Source organism: Tiliqua scincoides, chromosome 2, assembly GCF_035046505.1.
Source record: "Tiliqua scincoides isolate rTilSci1 chromosome 2, rTilSci1.hap2, whole genome shotgun sequence".
Classification (NCBI taxonomy): domain Eukaryota; kingdom Metazoa; phylum Chordata; class Lepidosauria; order Squamata; family Scincidae; genus Tiliqua; species Tiliqua scincoides.
The window spans coordinates 5,953,787-5,973,868 of NC_089822.1; the positions used below are offsets into that span (position 1 = coordinate 5,953,787).

Genomic DNA, 20,082 nt, shown 5'->3' on the forward strand with positions numbered 1-20,082 from the left:
GTTTGGGGAGGCTGCAGAGGGGTCTGCAGGCTTCCCAGACTCCCTAGGAGGCTGGCACTCAGGTAAGTAAAAACAAAAAAGCACACCTTTGTCCTCGGAGACTTTGGGAACGCTACATTAGGGGAAGTAGTAGCAGAGCACATGCTTTGCAGTAGGAAGGTCTCAGGTTCAATCCTGGCATCCCCAGTTAGAAAGAGCAGGTGACTGAATCAGGGAAGACCTCTGAGTGCATCCCTGAAGTTCTGCTGCCAGTCAGAGCAGATATTCCTGGGCGACACAGACCAATCATCTAACACAGCATAAGTCATATTCAGTGGAGAAGGACCACTTGCATGCCGTGGCGAGGCTCACTGCAAAATTTAGTGCTTTGTACCCCTTCAAACTATGCCACTGGGCCAAGAGATGCAAGAAATACCAGAGGGGTGTTCCACTACTATGCAGAGCACAAATGAATACTACATCCAGTCTGTGTGGGTGTGATCCACTCCTGACTAGCAGCTGCTGGGGAGGAATAGGCATTACAAGATCAAGAGTGTAAACCAACACTTAGAGAGGGACATATATTTTCTTTAAGAGCCAGAAATGAAGAAACAGATAGGACCCTGGCTCTTTTTTTACCCTATAGGGCTGTGGTTCCCAAACTGTGAGCCGTGGCTTCCTGGGAACCTGTGGCAACCAGTTAGGAAGCCACAGAATCCTCATGAAAAACCCACTGCCCTATACAGTGAATAAGATTGTAGCCCTAATGGAGAACTGCAGCCAATGGTTCAATAGATCAAGGGAGCCACCATACAAAACGTTTGGGAACCACTGCTATAAGGCCATCGTCAAGTAAATAGCCAGGTGGGGTCAGCTGAGCTACAAAAATTTCACAGAGCTGGCATGGGTCTGAGGAGACCCCTTGGAAGCCAAGTGGCCTACTGGGATAAGTAAAATGTTTTTTCACTTATATCTACTAGGCTGACTGGTCACCCCTCCCATAGCATGTGCTCCACCCACAGTGCAGTGGGTGTTCATAAACGTGTTCATGGGCTGGCAGGGGATAGGATTGGGCCCTAAATGCATTTGTCTTTAAGGTGTCACAAGACTCTTCCTTCTTATTTACACAGTCCATTCAGTAGTAAGTGGTCTTCCATAATGTCTACACTGGGTAAACTAAAGACAGCATAACTTATAATTAGCCATTCACAAAAGAAAGCAGTATAAAAATAATCCTCTAATATCATTTTTGCAAGAAGAGGAAAACTCAAGAGTATGAAACGTGTGGATCGGCACAGCAACAAATGGTTAATTAAAAGGCTAATGGCTTAATTTGCCTTCTCATCTTGCCTACTTAGCATTGACAGTGAACCATCTGTTTGACGTTCCATCTCTACCCCCACAAGTTCTCCTGCGTGTTCTTTCTTCTATTAACCACTGATAGAAACTGAAGAGAGCTGGGATCCATTTTCATGCTGCGCTGTTTGAAATCTACCAAGGACTGTTTAGGAGCATGTTACTTTATGATTAATGTGTGTGTTCATGCACAAGTGAACGTGTGCACGTCGGTGCACGTGCATTTTGTAACACCCAGGCCTGTGTGTCCTCTAGGAAAAAAAAAAGAATCAAAATTCAGCACTGCAACCTGCATGTTGTGCAAATTGACAACCCAGTCCTATCCCCCACCGGCCTGCATGATGCCGTAGTGCCAATGGAGCATGAACTGTATGCAGCGGTGGGGAGAGCAACCAGATGGCCTGGGAGAGGAATGTAAATATCATTTTTACTTACTTTCCCATAAGCTGCCTGGCTGCCAGTGGGTCTCCTCTGACCTATCACCAGCTGGAACTTCAGAGGCTGGAACAGGGGGATAGAATCTTGGACTCTGCCACCAAGATTCTCCCCCTCCCACCCCAGCTTCAGCCTGCTCCCTTGCTCCTTCCCTGACCTGCCCCCCAACCACCCTTGCTGCCACCTTGCCATCTCCAGCATAGGCTGAATGAGCCATAGGCATAGTTTGCACGGAGTTTGCACTGATGGCTCCAAACTACATGATAATAGATTAGCTTACATGCCACTGGAATGGGACTTACAGCTGCGGACTGTGAGATCTGCTGCTATAGTAGCATAGCTAGAAAGGGGTGCAAAGCACTAGGCTTTGTAGGGAGCTTCACCGCAGTGTGCAAGCAGCCCTGCTCAGAGTCAAGCCTTTGTCTCCATTTTGCTCCCACTGCCTAGAATGGCTTCAAAGGGGTGGGGGAGGGGCTGCCTGCATGCTGCAGGTGCACCCCCTCTAGCTACGCCACGGAGCTGCAGTCAACCCTAGAGTATAAAAGGCAAGATTTAGAAATAAAAAGTCACAATTGTGAGTGCTAACACAAAAATTGCACGTAGGTTAGCTGAAAAGTATTTTCTTTCTTTCTTTGTACAGCTATGTGATTTAATTGTATTTTTAACAGAACAGGGAGGTAGCAACAAGAATTAAACTATCTGGCACATCAAAGTGGAAAAGGGAGAAAAGACATTTTGTAACAGCTAAAAAAAGAAATCTGAGCTTATCTGAAAATGTCCTTTCAAGAACAACACGCATCCAAGTTAAGCCTGGCCATCCACCTCCTATGAGCTTCTAACTTTCTCGCCAAAGGCCCACGGCAGCTACTCTTTTCTTCCGGAGTTCCCATCATAAAAGCAGATTTGTGATGTTTTGCAGGTGCAACGGCACAGAGCCAGTGTTCTTTCCTAATAAGGACTAACAGCAGAGAGTCCATTTCGGTAAATTATAGGTTTCACTTGGCTTTCCCTACATCTCCTGGTTCTCAAGTTCTGCCAAGATAAGAAACGAGGAATTGGAGACAACATTATCAAAAGCTGTGACCTTGCCAAGGGAAAAAAAAAGAGCAGAATTTGTACTTTATGGAGATCACTAGGTCTCTGGGCAAGACCAAGGAATGAGAGAATGTCTCTTGAAGAAGGCATGTTTGTTAGGCCTGTGTGGAGCTCTATGGGCATTTGTGAAGCAAGAAATATCTAGTTCATGGTTTTTGCAATGGTTTCTTGGTTTCATAATGGTTCTCCCGTGGGGGCTGGGGATAGGAATAGGCCCTCAGTTTGGCTGTACTTGTCCTAAGAGGCGACTAAACAGCCACTGGGTAGATGGAACTCCTTAGCCTGGGAAGGCAGCTCCTCTGAGAGAAGGAAAACTCTAGTCCCAAACCTCCACTGCCTTGTGGCTACATTCAGTTATAGAAAAGGCTTCAGGAGCCAACCTCAAGGCAAAATCCGGAGCCAGAGTCTTTGAGGCAGTTCATGGCTGAACACAGTCATGTTCTGGCAACTCCTGCGACGCCTCTGGAACCAACTGTATTGGCTTCTGCCTTTCCATTGGACCATTTCAGCAACGTGGAGAGGGGGGATTTGCTGCATGGGTAACAGTCTATCCTCCTTATCTACTTTACCCAGGTTTCATGCACTGGAGAGGACACTCTGTTCTTGAACCACTATTCAGAGCGCGATACCATAGTCTTCCGAGACTGAAAGATGCCAACATAAAATGGTTCTAAGGCTGACTTGGCAGTCAATGCCAAGGTTTTGATGCTCTGTATAATTCCTTCATCCTTCTCCAAAAGCAGACACAAACCTGCAGAAAACCCACAGCCCTTCTGACATACAGTGGGCGACTTGAAGAAGTGAGCTACCTGTTCCAGAAACCAATCCGGGCGACACCCTGTCCCATCAGACCGTATCCTCATCTTCTTAAGTGGTGCGATGTCAGGAATCTCCATGATGAAAGTATCCCTTTGTCCAATCTCAAATCTAGGGTGATGAAACATTGGCACAGATTGCTGTGGCTGACATCTGGGCACTGGTACAATCACTCATTGGGTTAAAAAAGAATCCGGTTGAAAACTCATATAAGTTGTTCACAGATATGACCAACTGTTCTGTTTGTGTGGGAGGAGCTCTGCCCAGGTCAAGTTGCTCAGGATCCAGGATCACCCTCCTTCTGCCTGCAATGCCATCTCATCTGGCTGACATTGTTGGTTGACAGGGATATGACAACCTCTGAGCATACCTCAAGGTCTGGCAGATGCCCCTTCCTGCTTAAAATGAAAAGTTGGCTCAAACTCTCCCATACTGTGGCTCGGGCATCTTAGGCATTCTCTCTTCTCACCCAGGGAACAACTCCTGCCAGACTGGCAGTGGCACCTCAGATCATGTGCCGAATGGAATTGAGGCAGGATAGGGGACACGCTCGGCCTGTGGGCCACAAGACAACAAGGTACCTGAACCCTGTTGTCACTCCTTTGCATTTGGCTACCTCAGAATGCCAGATGGAAGGGAATGGCAACAGGATGCAGATCTCTTGATGTCTTGTGTGCTCCTGGAGGCATCCGGGGGGGGGGGCACTGTGAGATACAGGAAACTGGACTAGATGGGCCTTTGGCCTGATCTAGCAGGACTCTGTGCTCTTAAGTTGGCCACCACTGCTTTAAAACATCAATTAAGCTTTTGCCAGAAGATCACAGCCAGCTGATTGGCTAGTGGTCTCCTCCACTTAGGGGATGAGTTGGTGAGTGTTTGAAGAGGATGTGGGAAGGATTAATGGGAATCAGTGGTGTGGCTACGGGAGAGGTGGCGCAGTAAGTACTGAAGGCACGACAACATGCCCTGTAAGTGGCCCCTCCCACTTCCTGTCAGAGCAATTCTGGGCAGGCGCCTGCACATGGCCATCGCTGGCAATGGTTCCAACAGCAAGTGGAGGGACTGCTTACAGGGCACATTGTGGTGCCCGCAGTACTTACTGTGCTGCCCCCTACAGCTACCCCACTGATTGTGTTACAAGCAATACGGTGCATTGGGGAAGAGCTCCTTGTCTCCTTCCTGTGCACCTTCCATCTTATAAATGGGCTATGTCAGAATGCCAGATGCAAGGGAGGGCACCAGGATGAGGTCTCTTGTTATCTGGTGTGCTCCCTGGGGCATTTGGTGGGCCACTGTGAGATACAGGAAGCTGGACTAGATGGGCCTATGGCCTGAGCCAGTGGGGCTGTTCTTATGTTCTTAACTACAATTCCCAGGAGGCCTTGCAGGTCTCTTGTTATCTGGTGTGCTCCCTGGAGCATTTGGTGGGCCACTGTGAGATACAGGAAGCTGGACTAGATGGGCCTATGGCCTGAGCCAGTGGGGCTGTTCTTATGTTCTTAAACTACAATTCCCAGGAGGCCTTGCAGGTCTCTTGTTATCTGGTGTGCTCCCTGGAGCATTTGGTGGGCCGCTGTGAGATACAGGAAGCTGGACTAGATGGGTCTATGGCCTGAGCCAGTGGGGCTGTTCTTATGTTCTTAACTACAATTCCCAGGAAGCCTTGCAGGTCTCTTGTTATCTGGTGCGCTCCCTGGGGCATTTGGTGGGCCTCTGTGAGATACAGGAAGCTGGACTAGATGGGCCTATGGCCTGCTCCAGTGGGGCTGTTCTTATGTTCTTAACTACAATTCCCAGGAAGCCTTGCAGGCCTCTTGTTATCTGGTGTGCTCCCTGGGGCATTTGGTGGGCCGCTGTGAGATACAGGAAGCTGGATTAGATGGGCCTATGGCCTGATCCAGTGGGGCTGTTCTTATGTTCACCACTGAAACCACCTTATGGGAGTGACAAGCCCCAGCCTGGTACCAGACTCAAAGGGAGATCACATGCCTTTGTATGCAAACGGTTCCTGGTTCAGTCCCTTGTATCTTTGATTTCAGATTTCAGGCCAGGAAAGAGTTCCTGCCTTAGACCTTGAGAGCCACTGTCAGTCGGAGTTGACAGCACTGAGCTAAGCAGACCAATGACTGGACTCAGTACAAAGTAGCTTTGCATGCTCAGCTCTCCAGCATACAGAACATCAGGGATCATCTGTCCAGAATGATATGGCTGCTATTCCAGCCTCTGCAACCCCCTGGGCCAACTCTGAAAGTTTTCTTAATAACTGGATTGGATTCATCCCTGCCCTGCTGCCCCAAAACACTGATTAAATTACACTGAGGCTATCGCCCTAAAGAGATAGACTGGGTGGCTTGAAAGGTCTTTGCTGGCTCTAATTTATATGCACCCAAAAGCATAAATCTGAATTGAAGGCTAATAAGGGAAAGGGGGGGAAACAGTGTAGATAAAGTGCCTGGCACGGTTCTTTCCTCAGGATACTGATTCATTTCTCAAAGGGGTTTCATTCTTGCCCTCCCGTCCACTTTTCAATATTTGTGTTGCCTGAAGCTATTTGCAGTTAAGACTAATGTAAATTAAATTGCCTTATTATCTGGGACAGTTTAAAGAGATGTTTCTTTCTCATGCATATATCACCTTGTATTATTACTTAAGGAAAGAAAAGATTTACGGCCTCCCTTAGTGCTTAGCCTGAAGGTGAATAAGGACTGCCTCCTCTTCCACTACTTATCTCAAGGCAAAGCTCTGGGACAGGGACAGGTCTCCATATATTCTGTAATTCTGTGCAAGTGTGGGAAAGTCATAGAAGTGGAGTGGCCCCAGAATCTCAGTTTTTGTGTTGTTACGGGAAAGCAAGTTTCAAGTCCTTATGGTTGCAAACGGAGGCTCGAAATTGTGTGCCAGTCAAAGTCTGGTGAACATGCTGAGGTTCAGGCCCCAGTCCTATCCTGTTGCTGCGTCATCAGAACACACGTTCTGGTGACACAGTGTGCTTCCTGGCCATCCCCAAAAGTGATGTGCCGTAGAGCAGTGGTCTTCAACCTGCAGTTTGGGAACCCAATAGGGTCGTGAAGCTTCATTTGGGGGTCACAGCAAGGAGAGGAGGTAAGGAGAGGTAAGGAGAGGAGCACGTTCAGACACAGAGCACTTTCAGGCTCCAAGTCAAACCCTGGCTTTTGAGAAAGCCCTTTGTAGTGGGCTGAAGCCATTTCAAGGACAGCATTTTTCATTTAACACACAGTGATCATGTGCTGTGCCTTATTTTATTTGTGTTTTAATGTTTTATTCTATGACTGCTGCTGCTGCTGATTTGTTTATTTTAAGTAATGTGTTTCTTTGTACTTGGGTGTTATAAACTCATTGATTTTGTTTGACACCCTGGGTTCATTAGTAATGAAGAGCGGCAGGGAATTCAATTTTTGAAATAAATAAACATTTAACCCCTGATGCGACTGTTTCCATGCTACTATTTTAACTGCTCCTTAGAAGTGTTATTTTTAAGATGTCGTAAGCCACCCTGGTTTTTAAAAAATAGCAGGGAAAGGATGGAGTATATATACATTTAATAAATGCATATAGATGTAATAGTGAAACAACAAATACCTATCCCCACAGAGATTTCTGAACCTGAATGGATGATTGATGGGCTCTGCCATTGGTCAATTGGGAACAGGCAAAATAAAGGTTACCTGAGTCCATCTTTTTCCATCTGCATCTCTTCAGTGCATCCATTGGCTCCAAATAACATTATATAAATATTGGCATCAGTACCAGCAAGTGAGATATCTCCAGTGACAACAGTCACTTCGTAGAGGATCTAGGAATAGAGGAGACACTCCATGAGTTTGATTTGGAGCAGTCCTCTCATTGTTCAAAAGCAAAGACTGAGCCACAGTGTTAAAAGTTAGGATGAACTAGGGTGGATGGCATTGGCCCATAGGTCATGCTTGGAAGAGGACTGGTGGGTCAGATACCTGGGCTAGAGGAACATTCCAGTGACAAAGCTAGTGGGGCTGCAGAGCAATAAGTTTTGCAGGGAGCCTCACCAAGGTGTGCAAGCAGTCACTCTTCCTCCATTTCAGGTGGTGGGAGCAAAATGGAAGTATACACCTGGCTCTGAAGGGGAGGGGCTGCTTGCACACTGCAGTGAGGCTCCCCGCAAAACTTAGCACTTTGCATCCCCTCTAGCTACGCCACTGGAACATCCAAATAAGGATCAGGAGCAACTGAAGCTAGAGATGAAAGTCATTCTGAGTGACTGACACTTGTTTGTCACACTGGATACTACTTCACACAATGAATTGACCTTGCTATTAAAGGCACCATGGCTTTTAAAGGGGATTAGACGAATTTAGGGAGGACAGGGGGCTATTAGTGGCTACTGGAAGATGAAAACTCAGTACAGTGAGGGAAGAGGGCATCTCCACCAGCCCCCCTCCTGTGCGGTTCTTACGCCACGCTGCAACGCAGCTTAAGTACATTGACATGAAACTTCTGCACTACTGAATTTATCTTCCCTGCTTCCTTCCACTTCTCTCTTATTCATGTTGTCCCTCTTGTGTCAGTTTTATTGTCAGTCCTTCGGGACCAGAACCTTACTCTTGCACGCTACTTGTACAGCACCATGTAACCAAAGAGTACCATCAAAATAATGAAAAGTTTTGGGGAGAAATGTATGTCTCCAAAGCCAGCAGTGAGGGTGACAAAAAAAAAAGAGAGAACTTAACTGACCTTCACACCAATGAAAACAGTGTCAGCGTCCAGGATGTTGAAGACACGTGAGGTCATGCCATCTCCCTTGTCCCTGGCCAACCAGCATTTGCAGACAAAGGTGTACATAACACCTTTGGTAGGCACAATAATGGTTATTTCCTCCAAGAGCCAGGAGCTTTCTGGTGTGGCACCATCATGTCCCACCTGTGGGATCCAGTAAGAAAACAATTGCTGTTGGCAAATTGAAGAAAAGCATTCAGAGCCCTTAAAAGATCTAACAAGGATTGTCTTCATTTACCAATGCCCAAAATATTGGATAGAACAATTAACTCTTGTGCCAGATAGAAGGAACCAACAATACAGATGTGTCTCAAGAGTTACCTCCTCCCATCTCTGGCAGCCCAAGCACTGTGATTCATTCAAAAGGCCCTGCTCCACTTCTCCTTGTTGCAGGAAGAATTGTTGATACTCAACACAAAAGACAGTGACTTGATTGAAGTGGCACTCAAGGTTTTAGCTGCTACATCAGAAGAAGGGCCTGTCTTTTATGTCTATTATTCAAAAGTGAAATCAAGCATATGCTTAGTCTTGACAGGTAAACGGAAACCCGATGGCCAGGGGTGATACATCTTCAAGTGTGAAAGTCTGGTGTTAGCTAAAGGAGAGGACATCATCAGTGCACCCTTCTTGTAAACATAGGAGCTTCTGGCTAGCCAGTGCTGAAAACAGCCCAAAACAGGTGGGTTTTGATCTGGCCCAGCAAAGCAATTTTCTTATTATTGTCAGCCTTAGGTGAGCTCTACCCCACTCACCTCAGATTCTCAGAAATAATCTGATTCCTCCCCTCCCCCCCAAAAAAAATTAAGAAGAAATTGGATTATTTTCCACATTGATTTGAAGTTTGGAAAATGAACCCCTCCTCCATCAGCCCTCCTCACCACTACCCCAAGATACAGTCCCTAGTTCACCCTCCAAAGCACCCCACTTCCTCTACTTATCAGCCCAGTGGCTTGCGAGAAGTGGGAAGGGATTTTTCCTCCCCCACTTTGCTGCCCTGATGCCCTTCCTGTGAGAAGACCCGGCATACCAAGAGCCACTGCACCTTTCCTCTTCGTACGCTGCTGGAATCAAGGTTTCTGTGTCACTACTCTTCATTTGCAAGGCACCTAGGAGAAAGGCACCGAACCTGCCCTCATTTCCTACACACTGCCATTGCTGCTCCCACTCTTGGACTGGTAAGTAGCAGGTTGGGGGAATTTGTTTTGTGTGGCTGCTGAGGAAGGAGGGAGTGCTGGTTAACTACAAGGTGACCCCAAAAAAACAGAACCCATAAAAATTTTATTAAATCCTACAAAGGTCCAGTAAATTTCAAGAAACTTACTGGACTCAAACTTCAATCTGTGTACAATTATTCCCCAAAGTTTCAGTTATCTTGGTCACTTTGCATAAAAGTCATTTTCTTGCCAAAGAAAAATTAAAATTAACAGTTTTATTCAAAGATTTGTGGGTTCTGTTTTTTTTGGGTCACCCTGTACTTCAAGCACAGGCTCCAAGTATAACTTTAATAATCCTTTTAAAATATATAATCTGCGTCTCATTTGGGACAGGGATTTTACCCAAGCTTGGAGGAGTCCACTAGCAACTCTTAACTTTTATGAGCAGGGTCATTTGCTCATTGACATACTTGTGGCCCAATCCTATCATGGTTTGGGCCAGCGCAGAGAGGGCTTTATGAAAGCAGAGCACAGCTCCATTGTTGTAAAATGGTTTTTGGCAGCATGCTGTGTGCTGCCAAAAAATGGCAGCCATACGTTGCCACACCTGGCGATAGTGCTGGAGGGATCCTGTGTAGTGCTGGGCCTGAATAGACAGGTGCAACAGCAGCAGGGGCAGAACGAGGCTGGAAGGGGTGGAATGGGGAGAGGAAGGAAGTGGACTTGGGAAGGTACTGGTGTCACTTGCATGCACCAATATCCTAACCCCATCTGCCTCCCTTAACTGCAGTTACGTGCCTAAACAGCAGGTGTAGAGAGGTATCCTGAAAAGATCTGAGGTGATGATCATAGGAGAACTATAGTGATGGTGGAGGCTTTCCCTGGGGAAAGGGAGCAAACATTCATTTATCCCAAGGAGACCTTTCCAATCACCCCTCTTCTGTGGATGAAGTGCACGCTCCATTGGTGTGAAAGGTATTGGCAACCTTCAGTCTCGAAAGACTATGGTATCGCGCTCTGAAAGGTGGTTCTGGCACAGTGTCTAGTGTGGCTGAAAAGGCCAATCCGGGAGTGACAATCCCTTCCACACCGGGAGCAAGTGCAGTCTGTCCCTGGTCTGTCTCCCTGGCTATGGGCCTTCCTTCTTTGCCTCTTAGCCTCAGACTGTTGGCAAAGTGTCTCTTCAAACTGGGAAAGGCCATGCTGCACAGCCTGCCTCCAAGCGGGCCGCTCAGAGGCCAGGGTTTCCCACTTGTTGAGGTCCATCCCTAAGGCCTTCAGATCCCTCTTGCAGATGTCCTTGTATCGCAGCTGTGGTCTACCTGTAGGGCGCTTTCCTTGCACGAGTTCTCCATAGAGGAGATCCTTTGGGATCCGGCCATCATCCATTCTCACGACATGACCAAGCCAACGCAGGCGTCTCTGTTTCAGCAGTGAATACATGCTAGGGATTCCAGCACGTTCCAGGACTGTGTTGTTTGGAACTTTGTCCTGCTAGGTGATGCCGAGGATGCGTCGGAGGCAGCGCATGTGGAAAGCGCTCAGTTTCCTCTCCTGTTGTGAGCGAAGAGTCCATGACTCGCTGCAGTACAGAAGTGTACTCAGGACGCAAGCTTTGTAGACCTGGATCTTGGTATGTTCCGTCAGCTTCTTGTTGGACCAGACTCTCTTTGTGAGTCTGGAAAACGTGGTAGCTGCTTTACCGATGCGCTTGTTTAGCTCGGTATCGAGAGAATGTGTGTCGGAGATCGTTGAGCCAAGGTACACAAAGTCATGGACAACCTCCAGTTCATGCTCAGAGATTGTAATGCAGGGAGGTGAGTCCACATCCTGAACCATGACCTGTGTTTTCTTCAGGCTGATTGTCAGTCCAAAATCTTGGCAGGCCTTGCTAAAACGATCCATGAGCTGCTGGAGATCTTTGGCAAAGTGGGTAGTGACAGCTGCATCGTCGTCAAAGAGGAAGTCACGCAGACATTTCAGCTGGACTTTGGATTTTGCTCTCAGTCTGGAGAGGTTGAAGAGCTTTCGTAGGATTAAAAGCTAACAGCCCAATCTTATCTAGGGTTTGCAATGGTGGATCTCGTGATCCACCACAAGTCCTGAACCAACAACATGAAAGCTGCATCATTGTCATGTGCTCTGGGGCAACCGGGGCAATTGGCCAAACTGTGGCTCCCAGGCACCCTGCTGGACCAGGGGGGTCGGTGGTGGGGTGGTTCAGGGCAGGGAGTGGGCCGAGTAGGGGACCATATCTGGCAAAGTCCAAGGGGACCCATAGAAGGCCAGGCAGCCTACAGGGAGGTAAGTCACAAAGATTTTTAATTACCTCTCCTGGGGTCACACATACCCCAATAGAATGCACACACACTCATTAATGGTGCTGCATGCTGGGTAGAGGAATAGGATTGGGCTCTTACTGTCCCTTTCCGTCAAGGTGCTCAAAAAGTCACTTTTATTGAAATTCTGAAACATGGAAATGTATTTAATCAATTACCTGAGCGATCAGTTCAAAACAGACTAGCTGCTCATGATAGAAACGTGATATCATTGATGGCCTACATCTGTACGAGATGGGCATATCTCAGAGCACCCAATTCCCTTGAGACAGAGAGGTCTCAATCCTGTATAAGTTAGTTCATCTCTTAATAGGAACAGAATCTTTTCTGCAGTAGACGCAAGTCTGCAGAGTGAAGCTCCCAAAGAGCCCCCTGTCATTTGACATTTTTTTTTTTAACAAAAAAAATACTTATGGGCCAAACCACATGTTATTTGGAAATCCTTAATTCAATCTCCTTCCTTGCTTTTTGAAAATAGTAATAAAAAAGTAAAGCAGCCATGGATCTGGTTTTGACTGAAGGAAGGATGCTGGGGGGGGGGGGGATTAACCCTTTCCCCATCAGCTGTTTACCTGATCTAAATTGCACCCACCCAGTTGTTCTCTAGGGGAAACATATTTTAGCAAAATATTGGTATACTTTCTCATCTAAACCAATGAGGTTTTGGCTTGCTTTGTTTTCTGCCACCTGTCCTGTTAATATGTATTGCTTTCTGACATGCCTTGTGCTATTCCCTGCCCCAGCAAAGTGCATTAGTCTCCCCCACTACCATCACAGCAGGCCTCAGGCCCTGATTTCTCTGGCACCAGGCCTTAGCTCTGCATGTGAGTTGTGGGTGCTTGGGCCCCTCGCACAGCAGCGATGCTTTTCAAAGGACTCCAGTGGGGAGGCTCTGCTTCATCTGTCTCCCCACCCACTGCACATTCCTGTCAAAATGTAGGGAACTGAGGGCAATGCTTCCTAAATTAGTCACATGGGTGATCAGTCCCATTCAGGGATCAAGCAGTAAAAGTATATGGCATCATGATGGTATCTGGCCAACTACTATGACTATGTCATTAAAGTCAAGGAAAGAAATTGACCGCGAGAGCAGCGAGGGCGATGGAAATCAATAAAGAAACATTCTTACAAGGAGCGCTAAAAAACAAATGGAAAAGGAGCAGCACTTTTCAGTACAGCTGAAGATGTTCGCAGAAAAACCGTGAACAGCTTCAGCCCAGCTCTACCTGCTGGCATTACATTTGAGGAGTGACAGAGTGAAGAACCTCTTTCAGGAGCCCAGCAGGGCTCCTCATCCAGGCCCTGAATGAGCATGACCCTGCTTAGCTTTCCGAGACAAGAATCTTCTCAGCCTGCATGCTCTGAGCTGTCTGACAAACTGCTAACAGTTGAGACTTCTCTCCAAGAATCGCGGCGTGTGTCACTGCTAAATTACTTAAGAGATTAATCTTGGGCACACTCTTATCAGCATAATTATGTATCCCAATCACTTCAAGGAAGCCTCTCCCAGTCAATCAGCCTAATGAACAATCTGTTCACAAAAACACGGGAAGGGCTGACAGTTCATCATGTTCAAAGCAAAAGTTGTTCATCATTACTACAGGCTAAGGAGCTTTCTCAGCTTCTCTATTTCAAACACAGGAATTATTTCAGACGTCCAGTTCCAATATCTTAATGAGGTTGTGTTTTTTTGGACAACAAGCCACTTTGTCTGAAATGATAGATCTCCAGCACTGTATCTCTGCAACCTCCTAAACAATTGATCATTTTATCTAACTGTTTCACTCGTCATTCCCATTAGGGACATTATTACCGTGCTAATGCCTGTGCAGCTGAAGAAAATTAGAGCTAATCGCCTGGGAAATTCAGTGATCTACTGAAAGATGCACCAATGCTCCAACTCTCTTAGTGTGGTGGGAATAAATAAAGTGCTGTTTGGTGGTCCCTGCTGAAACAGGCATGGTCTTGGCTTTATTTGTGAATCCTTTCTCTCCTTAGATGCCCAAGGTATTCACTCTATTAACAAATCATGTTGCTTCCCCCTTTACAACACGTGAAAAATATGGCCCTCTGCAAAAACTTTCGTTCACACCCTGGTAATCTCTTGGCTCGACCGCTCAACTTTCTCTCTGCTTTCTAGGTCATCTCATAGAATGATAGTGTTGAAAGGAACCCACAAGGTCATCTAGTCCAACCCCCTGCCTGTAGCAGGACATTCTCCTAGAGCACTGTGTCTCAATATTTGTCCTCCGCTGTACCACTTCATGTGGTCCACCTATTGGAAATACCACTGGAAGTAACTGGCAATGATGTCATCACCTCCAGATTGGGAGGCCAGATGCAAAATGACAAACACTAGTAAGAGGCTCAGGGCGAGCAGGAGGGCTTTTTGGAGCACGTGAAAAGTGCATGCTGGAGCTCTGCCTGCTGAACTGAGCCTCCTACTGCGGCTTATCATGTTGCATTGCTCGTCTCACTGGTAGCAAGCAGGGGTCTGGGGGTCCTGCGGGTACCACCAGACACCATCTCAAGTACCACCGGTGGTACTAGTACCATTGGTTGAGAAACACTGGGAGCAATCCTAACCCCTTATGTCGGTGCTTTCCAGCACCGACATAAGGGCAATGCAGCTCCGAGGTAAGGGAACAAACATTCCCTCACTTTGAGGGGGGCCTCTGTGAGCGACACCCAACTACAGGATGCAGCAGATGTCCCATTGGCACCACTATGCTAGTGCTGGAAAGCACTGACATAAGGGGTTCGGATTGCGCCCACTGTCATAGAATATTTCCAGCAGTTGTCTGTCAAGCCTCTCAATCCACTCACTTTCTCCTTTCCTGCCTGTTATGTCTAGAACAATCTCCCAGAACAGCCTGGAATAATGACATACTCTTCCTCTCTTTACCTCTTCCTCCATATTCTTCCCCATTCTTTGTTGCCTCCCTTGTGTCTAGATTGTGAGCTCCAGAGTCAGGGATAAGAACATAAGAACAGCCCCACTGGATCAGGCCATAGGCCCATCTAGTCCAGCTTCCTGTATCTCACAGCAGCCCACCAAATGCCCCAAATCTGTGCTCTCTGTCCCTGTAAAGTACTTGGCATCGGTTAGGAAATTTCATACCCCTTTTGCCTTTCTAGCCCATTCATAACCCAAATGTATGAACGGGTAATTTGCAGCCACTACTTCTTGCTCCCGCACACATTTACATCACATTTATGGCCTCTTGGAAGATGCAGGTTATCATGTCTGTATCTCTTTGTGCCTTTAGAAAGATCTGGTAAATTCCAACCAGCATGGATACTGCTAGGTTGTAATAAGACAAGAAGGATTTGTCAAAGGAGAAGCTGGATGAGATTAACCAAAAGACCATCCCAGCCAGATGGAGCAAAATGAGAGAAGACACAAAGCCTCAGGAGGGAACAGGAAGAGCCCAAGTCAGGGTGAGCTCCACAGGTTGCATAAGAAAAAGGAGGAGAGAATAGACTGAATGATGTCAAGAATGATGATCAAGGCCGTGTTCATCCTAGAGTAAGTGAAAGTTAAAATACTACATCCAAATATAAATTATGCAAGCAGAACAAATTTGCTTAACTTCTATTTTTTTTCCATAATTTGTCTTGGAACTACTATAGATAGGAAGGGACAGAGAACTAAGCAGAGCAGAATAGTCCTATCCCCAACCAGCTTCAGTCTTGTTCAGCTGCTACCTCTTTGGTTTCTGAGATTCCAGCAGGCATTGATCACTTGCTTCCAAGTATATCTTCACAGCCATATGGACTAAAAACTTTTTCTTTTTTAAACAAACAATGAAAGCACTGATTCTTAGGAAGTTCATTCTGCTCCCATCGCTCTGTTTTGAAATGTGTGTGCATGTGTGTGTGTCATTGTTAGAATGACAATCAGCTGGGACCCACTGGCATCTTGAACAATGACTGTGGCTGGTGTCTCTTCTGTGTGTGTGTGTGTGTGTGTGTGTGTGTGTGTGTGTGTGTGTGTTCTTTTTTTTTAAATAGATTGTGAGCCCTTAGGGAACATAAATATCTCATAAATATCTAATGCCTTTTGACTGATCCTTATTCTTTAATAAACCAATATATTTTACAAGCCTGTGCATAGTCTTGAGTACTGAGGAACAAAAATTCAGCTAATCTGGCCTAGTTCACTACAAGTTTTTATCAGCTTGCTACCAAATATTTATCAGAGTTTTGAGACATGGGTCCCAGGATCTGCGGGACCTGGGAGTAGCTCTGGGCTGGATTTAACCTAGGCTGGGTTTAAGCCATATCTGCCAAAAGTTGCATATACACAACAGGGACCAAATGTGTACACCTGTGGGCTGGGCAAAAATGGGTTAAATTAAAGAAGGTTCAGCCTTCAGCTGCCCTGAGACTGAAGAACTGGCTGTAACCAGGGTGGTGGCAGTATTACCAGACTAAGGGCCTAGTTGCCCAGGAAACACATACCCTCTTGGCTTGCCTGTGTGAGCTAGCCAATGTCTATGACTAAGAACTTTGTATTCTGTGTGTAGATTATATTCTGTACCTCCCTCTATCTGGAACACTATACCCTGAGATAGCTAGGAATGGTAAGAACCTCAATTAACTACAGTCACCTCAATATCAAGTGTGAATTAAGACCCTTTGAGTGTGTGGGCTACCTAAGTTGGGTATGTCTGCCCCTGAACCATTATGATGTTGGGACAGTGGACCAAGGGTGGTATAGCAAAGCCAGGAAGCCTGCGTTCAGGACTCCTGACTTTTCCAACCAGTCATCAACAGTATAGTGTAGAAACTGAATGACATGACGTGTGTGAGGTCTAAAAGCACATCCAGTTTCCAAAACAAGAAATACCCTGATGGATCAACAACATGCACTCAATTTCATCCTGAATCCATGATCCAGTATGGGAAAACAGATATCAGAAGAGGGCAGAGCCATGTAGGCAGAAGGAGCCTTGCTTTTTGTTTTCAGCACAGCTGATAAGTATATCCATTGTCTGGTTTTTAAAAACACTTTCTGCCTTCAAAACTCACTTCTTACATGAGGTCTCTGGTTCAATCCCCTTGGCCCTCAGGAGAGATGGGTGAACTTTAGCCAGATTCTCTTGGAAATGATTGGTGTGCTTTCTTCCAAAATGTGAAGGAAGGCTTCAGATCTTCCTGTAAACCAAATCCACCCCCCAGTAGTCCCCCCCCCCAGTCTCTCCTTGCCTTTCCCTTTATCATTCCATCAGCGGCACACACGGAGAGAGGGAGGTGTTTTTCTCTGCCCCTCCTTTAATTGCCCTGCCACATCTTTGGAGCAGATTGCTAGGAGAAAAAAAGGGTGTGATGGCCCTTGAGGCTTCCAGCTTTCCCAATGACTGCTGGATTTGATCTGAGCAGGAGAAGAATTTGTGAACTTTAAACATTTGCCTCTCATTTGAGATAGGCTTTTAAAAGCACCCAAAATTCTTCTCTGAGCCCGGAGAAGCTTGCCAGCATCTCTGCCATCACCCCTGACTGATATGAACTATGTCAGTACACTGACATAGTGGCACTTGCTCTTAGTCATCTCTAGCTCATGGTATTCAAGCCACTCTCCTTCCTTCCATCTCCCCCTCTGCTGAATGTAGATTGTAAATTCCTTGAGGCAGGGACTTGTCCTGTTTCTTCAACCATTCTATAAAGCACCATGCATACTGACTGCAGTGTACTATATTCATAAAAATAATGACAACCAAAAATAGCAACATGCAGCTTCAGCCAGGGGAGCTGATGTGGTAAGAACAGCCAGCAAAGTTCTGGACGAGCAAGACATTCTCTGTCAGGCATGTGTAAGCTCTTTAAACCCAGCTCAGGTTTGTGTGTGTGTGTGTGTGAGAGAGAGAGAGAGAGAGAGAGAGCGCAAAGGCATATAAAATTATGAGAAATTCAGAACAGAAAAAATAGAAAGTACACAGAAGACATTAATTCATGGCATTTGTTGCTCCAAGATGTAGTGATAGCCAATGAGAACTACCACCTTTCAGTGGCTCTTGGGTATGACAGCTTCTTAGAACCTCCATGTGAATGTCAGGAAGGACTATTGCCTTCAAGCTCTGCTCTCCAGAAGAGTCTGGTTGGCTGCTGCTGGAAGAGGATGCGGGACTTGAGGGAGATTTGCAACAATACAGCAGGGCTTTTCTTTTGTTACTATTAAGAGGGGATCAGATGGAGAAGACTCTAAAGAGCTACTAGGCAGGTTGGCTACATGACAGAACTTCCAAGTTCAAAGGCACTATACCACAAGACCAGGTGACAAATTACAGGGCGGATGGGCTGTTCCCACCAAATCCTGCTGGTGGGATTCTCAGAGATCTCTAGTTTGCCACTGTGGGAACCAGAATGCTAGACAAGATGGACCTTTGGTCTGATCCAGCAGGGATCTTCTAATATTCCAGTTAGCGGAGCAAGGGAAATCATGGAGCAGGAGACATAAGATGGTCACTTCTGAGTGTAAGCAACAACAGCCAGTCTTACAGGCAGGCTTGAAAAACAAAGACGGTGTTTTTTGGAAGCTGAGTCATTGTCTCTGCAAATTTTGCTTCTCAGACCCTCAGTTACATAAGGGTTCCAGTGCTGCTGGAGTCTGTGATCTGTGCACATTGCTTATGAGCCATGATTAATACTCTCCTATGAGAGGCCTCCCAAGGTCTGGCAAGCTGTGAAAACAATTTCCATGTCGAGCTAGAAAATTATACAAGAAGCTCTTCTCGCTACAGGCCGTTTATGAAATCCAGTCTTTGATAGGGATCAACAATTTTGTCATTTAAAAAAAAATAAAACTGCACTTATAGGTTTTTTGTTTTTGTTTTTAAAAAAAAATGATGAGAGCTGTTCAAAAGTGCACTCCACATGAACACACCAAAAATAAAAAAAAATTTTTGCATGTGAAGTTTTGTAACTAGTTTCCGCTAAAAATTCCCATCTTGTTTCTTTTTATAATAGAGAAAGAATCTAATTATGGATCAGGCCAGCACAACTTGTGGCTACAAATCCAACCACACACCCCAACCAATGTATCTGATGACCAGCCAGATGTTTAACTATCCCTTGAGTTTTACACACACACACACACACACACACACACAACTCCACCAGCAAGAATATGAAGTTTCTTCAGAGATGTGTGAGACCCCTCCTCCTTGTCTCTGAAATTAATTAGGCTTTAATGAGTCTAACACTTGAAAAATCTTGAGAGATTTTTTTGAGAGTTCAGGCTGAACACCTGAAAAGCCCAATTTGCCTAAACTTCCCCAGCTCTCCCAAGCCTCTCTTGCCTCTGCCCTCCTTTGCCAGCTCACCTTCTTAAAGAATGAAAAGCTGAGAGATGTTCCAGTGGCAGAGGGCAAGAGGGGCCCTGTTTCCACTGCCTGCTATCCTTCCCCCTGGACTTTCCCTGGGATGCACTGACAGGGAGAGCACATGGAGCTGTAGTCCCATTTTGAGGCAACGCAATGGGGGGAGGGGGGACACCTTTCAGGTTTCCAATGGGACCAGCCTATTCAAGTCAGGAGAGTGGACATTCTGAGCATTTCCCTTCTGAGGACCCAGGCCAGCCCTATTGATCTACCACCTTGTATCTCTCTCATCCTTCCTCCAAAGAGCTCAGAGTTGCATGCGTGGGTCCCCCCCCTGTTTATTTTTATTTATTAAAATATTGATATACTCTGCCTTTTCTATGGTAAAATGTCAATGGTTCACAATGGCAATATTAAAACACTAATCAGTCAATAGCAGAATGAAAAAATAAGAAATGAAAACAGTCAAAGTAGCAGAAAACAATTCTATAGTCCACACTAAAAACCATTTATTGATTTATTTCTATGTAAACTGCTTTGTGAACTACTCTGTTGAAAAGTGGTATATAAATATTCAGCAGCAGCAGCATCATACAGTCGGCCCTCTACATCTGCAGGGGTTCTGTTCTCAGAGCCCCTAAGGGTACCAAAATCCATGGATAATGTGATCTGCTGGTGCACCTCTTAGAAGACCTCCAGATGCGACAAAAGGTGTCCTCAGGTTCTGTCCTCAGAATGTGTCCTCTGGTCACATCCAGAGGTGTTTGGAGGCAAGAGGATCCATGCGCGACCTCCAAGCGTCTCAGAAAGCTTTCT

General features: G+C 46.1%; 1 protein-coding gene across 1 annotated transcript in view; it reads right to left on the reverse strand.

The window, feature by feature from the left end:
- Positions 1-20,082, reverse strand: part of LOXHD1 (lipoxygenase homology PLAT domains 1) — a 150,939-nt gene that overhangs the window by 14,787 nt on the left and 116,070 nt on the right. Inside the window, exons 35-37 of the mRNA XM_066617852.1 lie at positions 8,410-8,595; positions 7,368-7,495; positions 3,675-3,792 (exon numbers count right to left, since the gene is read on the reverse strand). Coding sequence (XP_066473949.1) covers positions 3,675-3,792; positions 7,368-7,495; positions 8,410-8,595 — 432 coding nt within the window. The remainder of the gene's footprint in view (positions 1-3,674; positions 3,793-7,367; positions 7,496-8,409; positions 8,596-20,082) is intronic.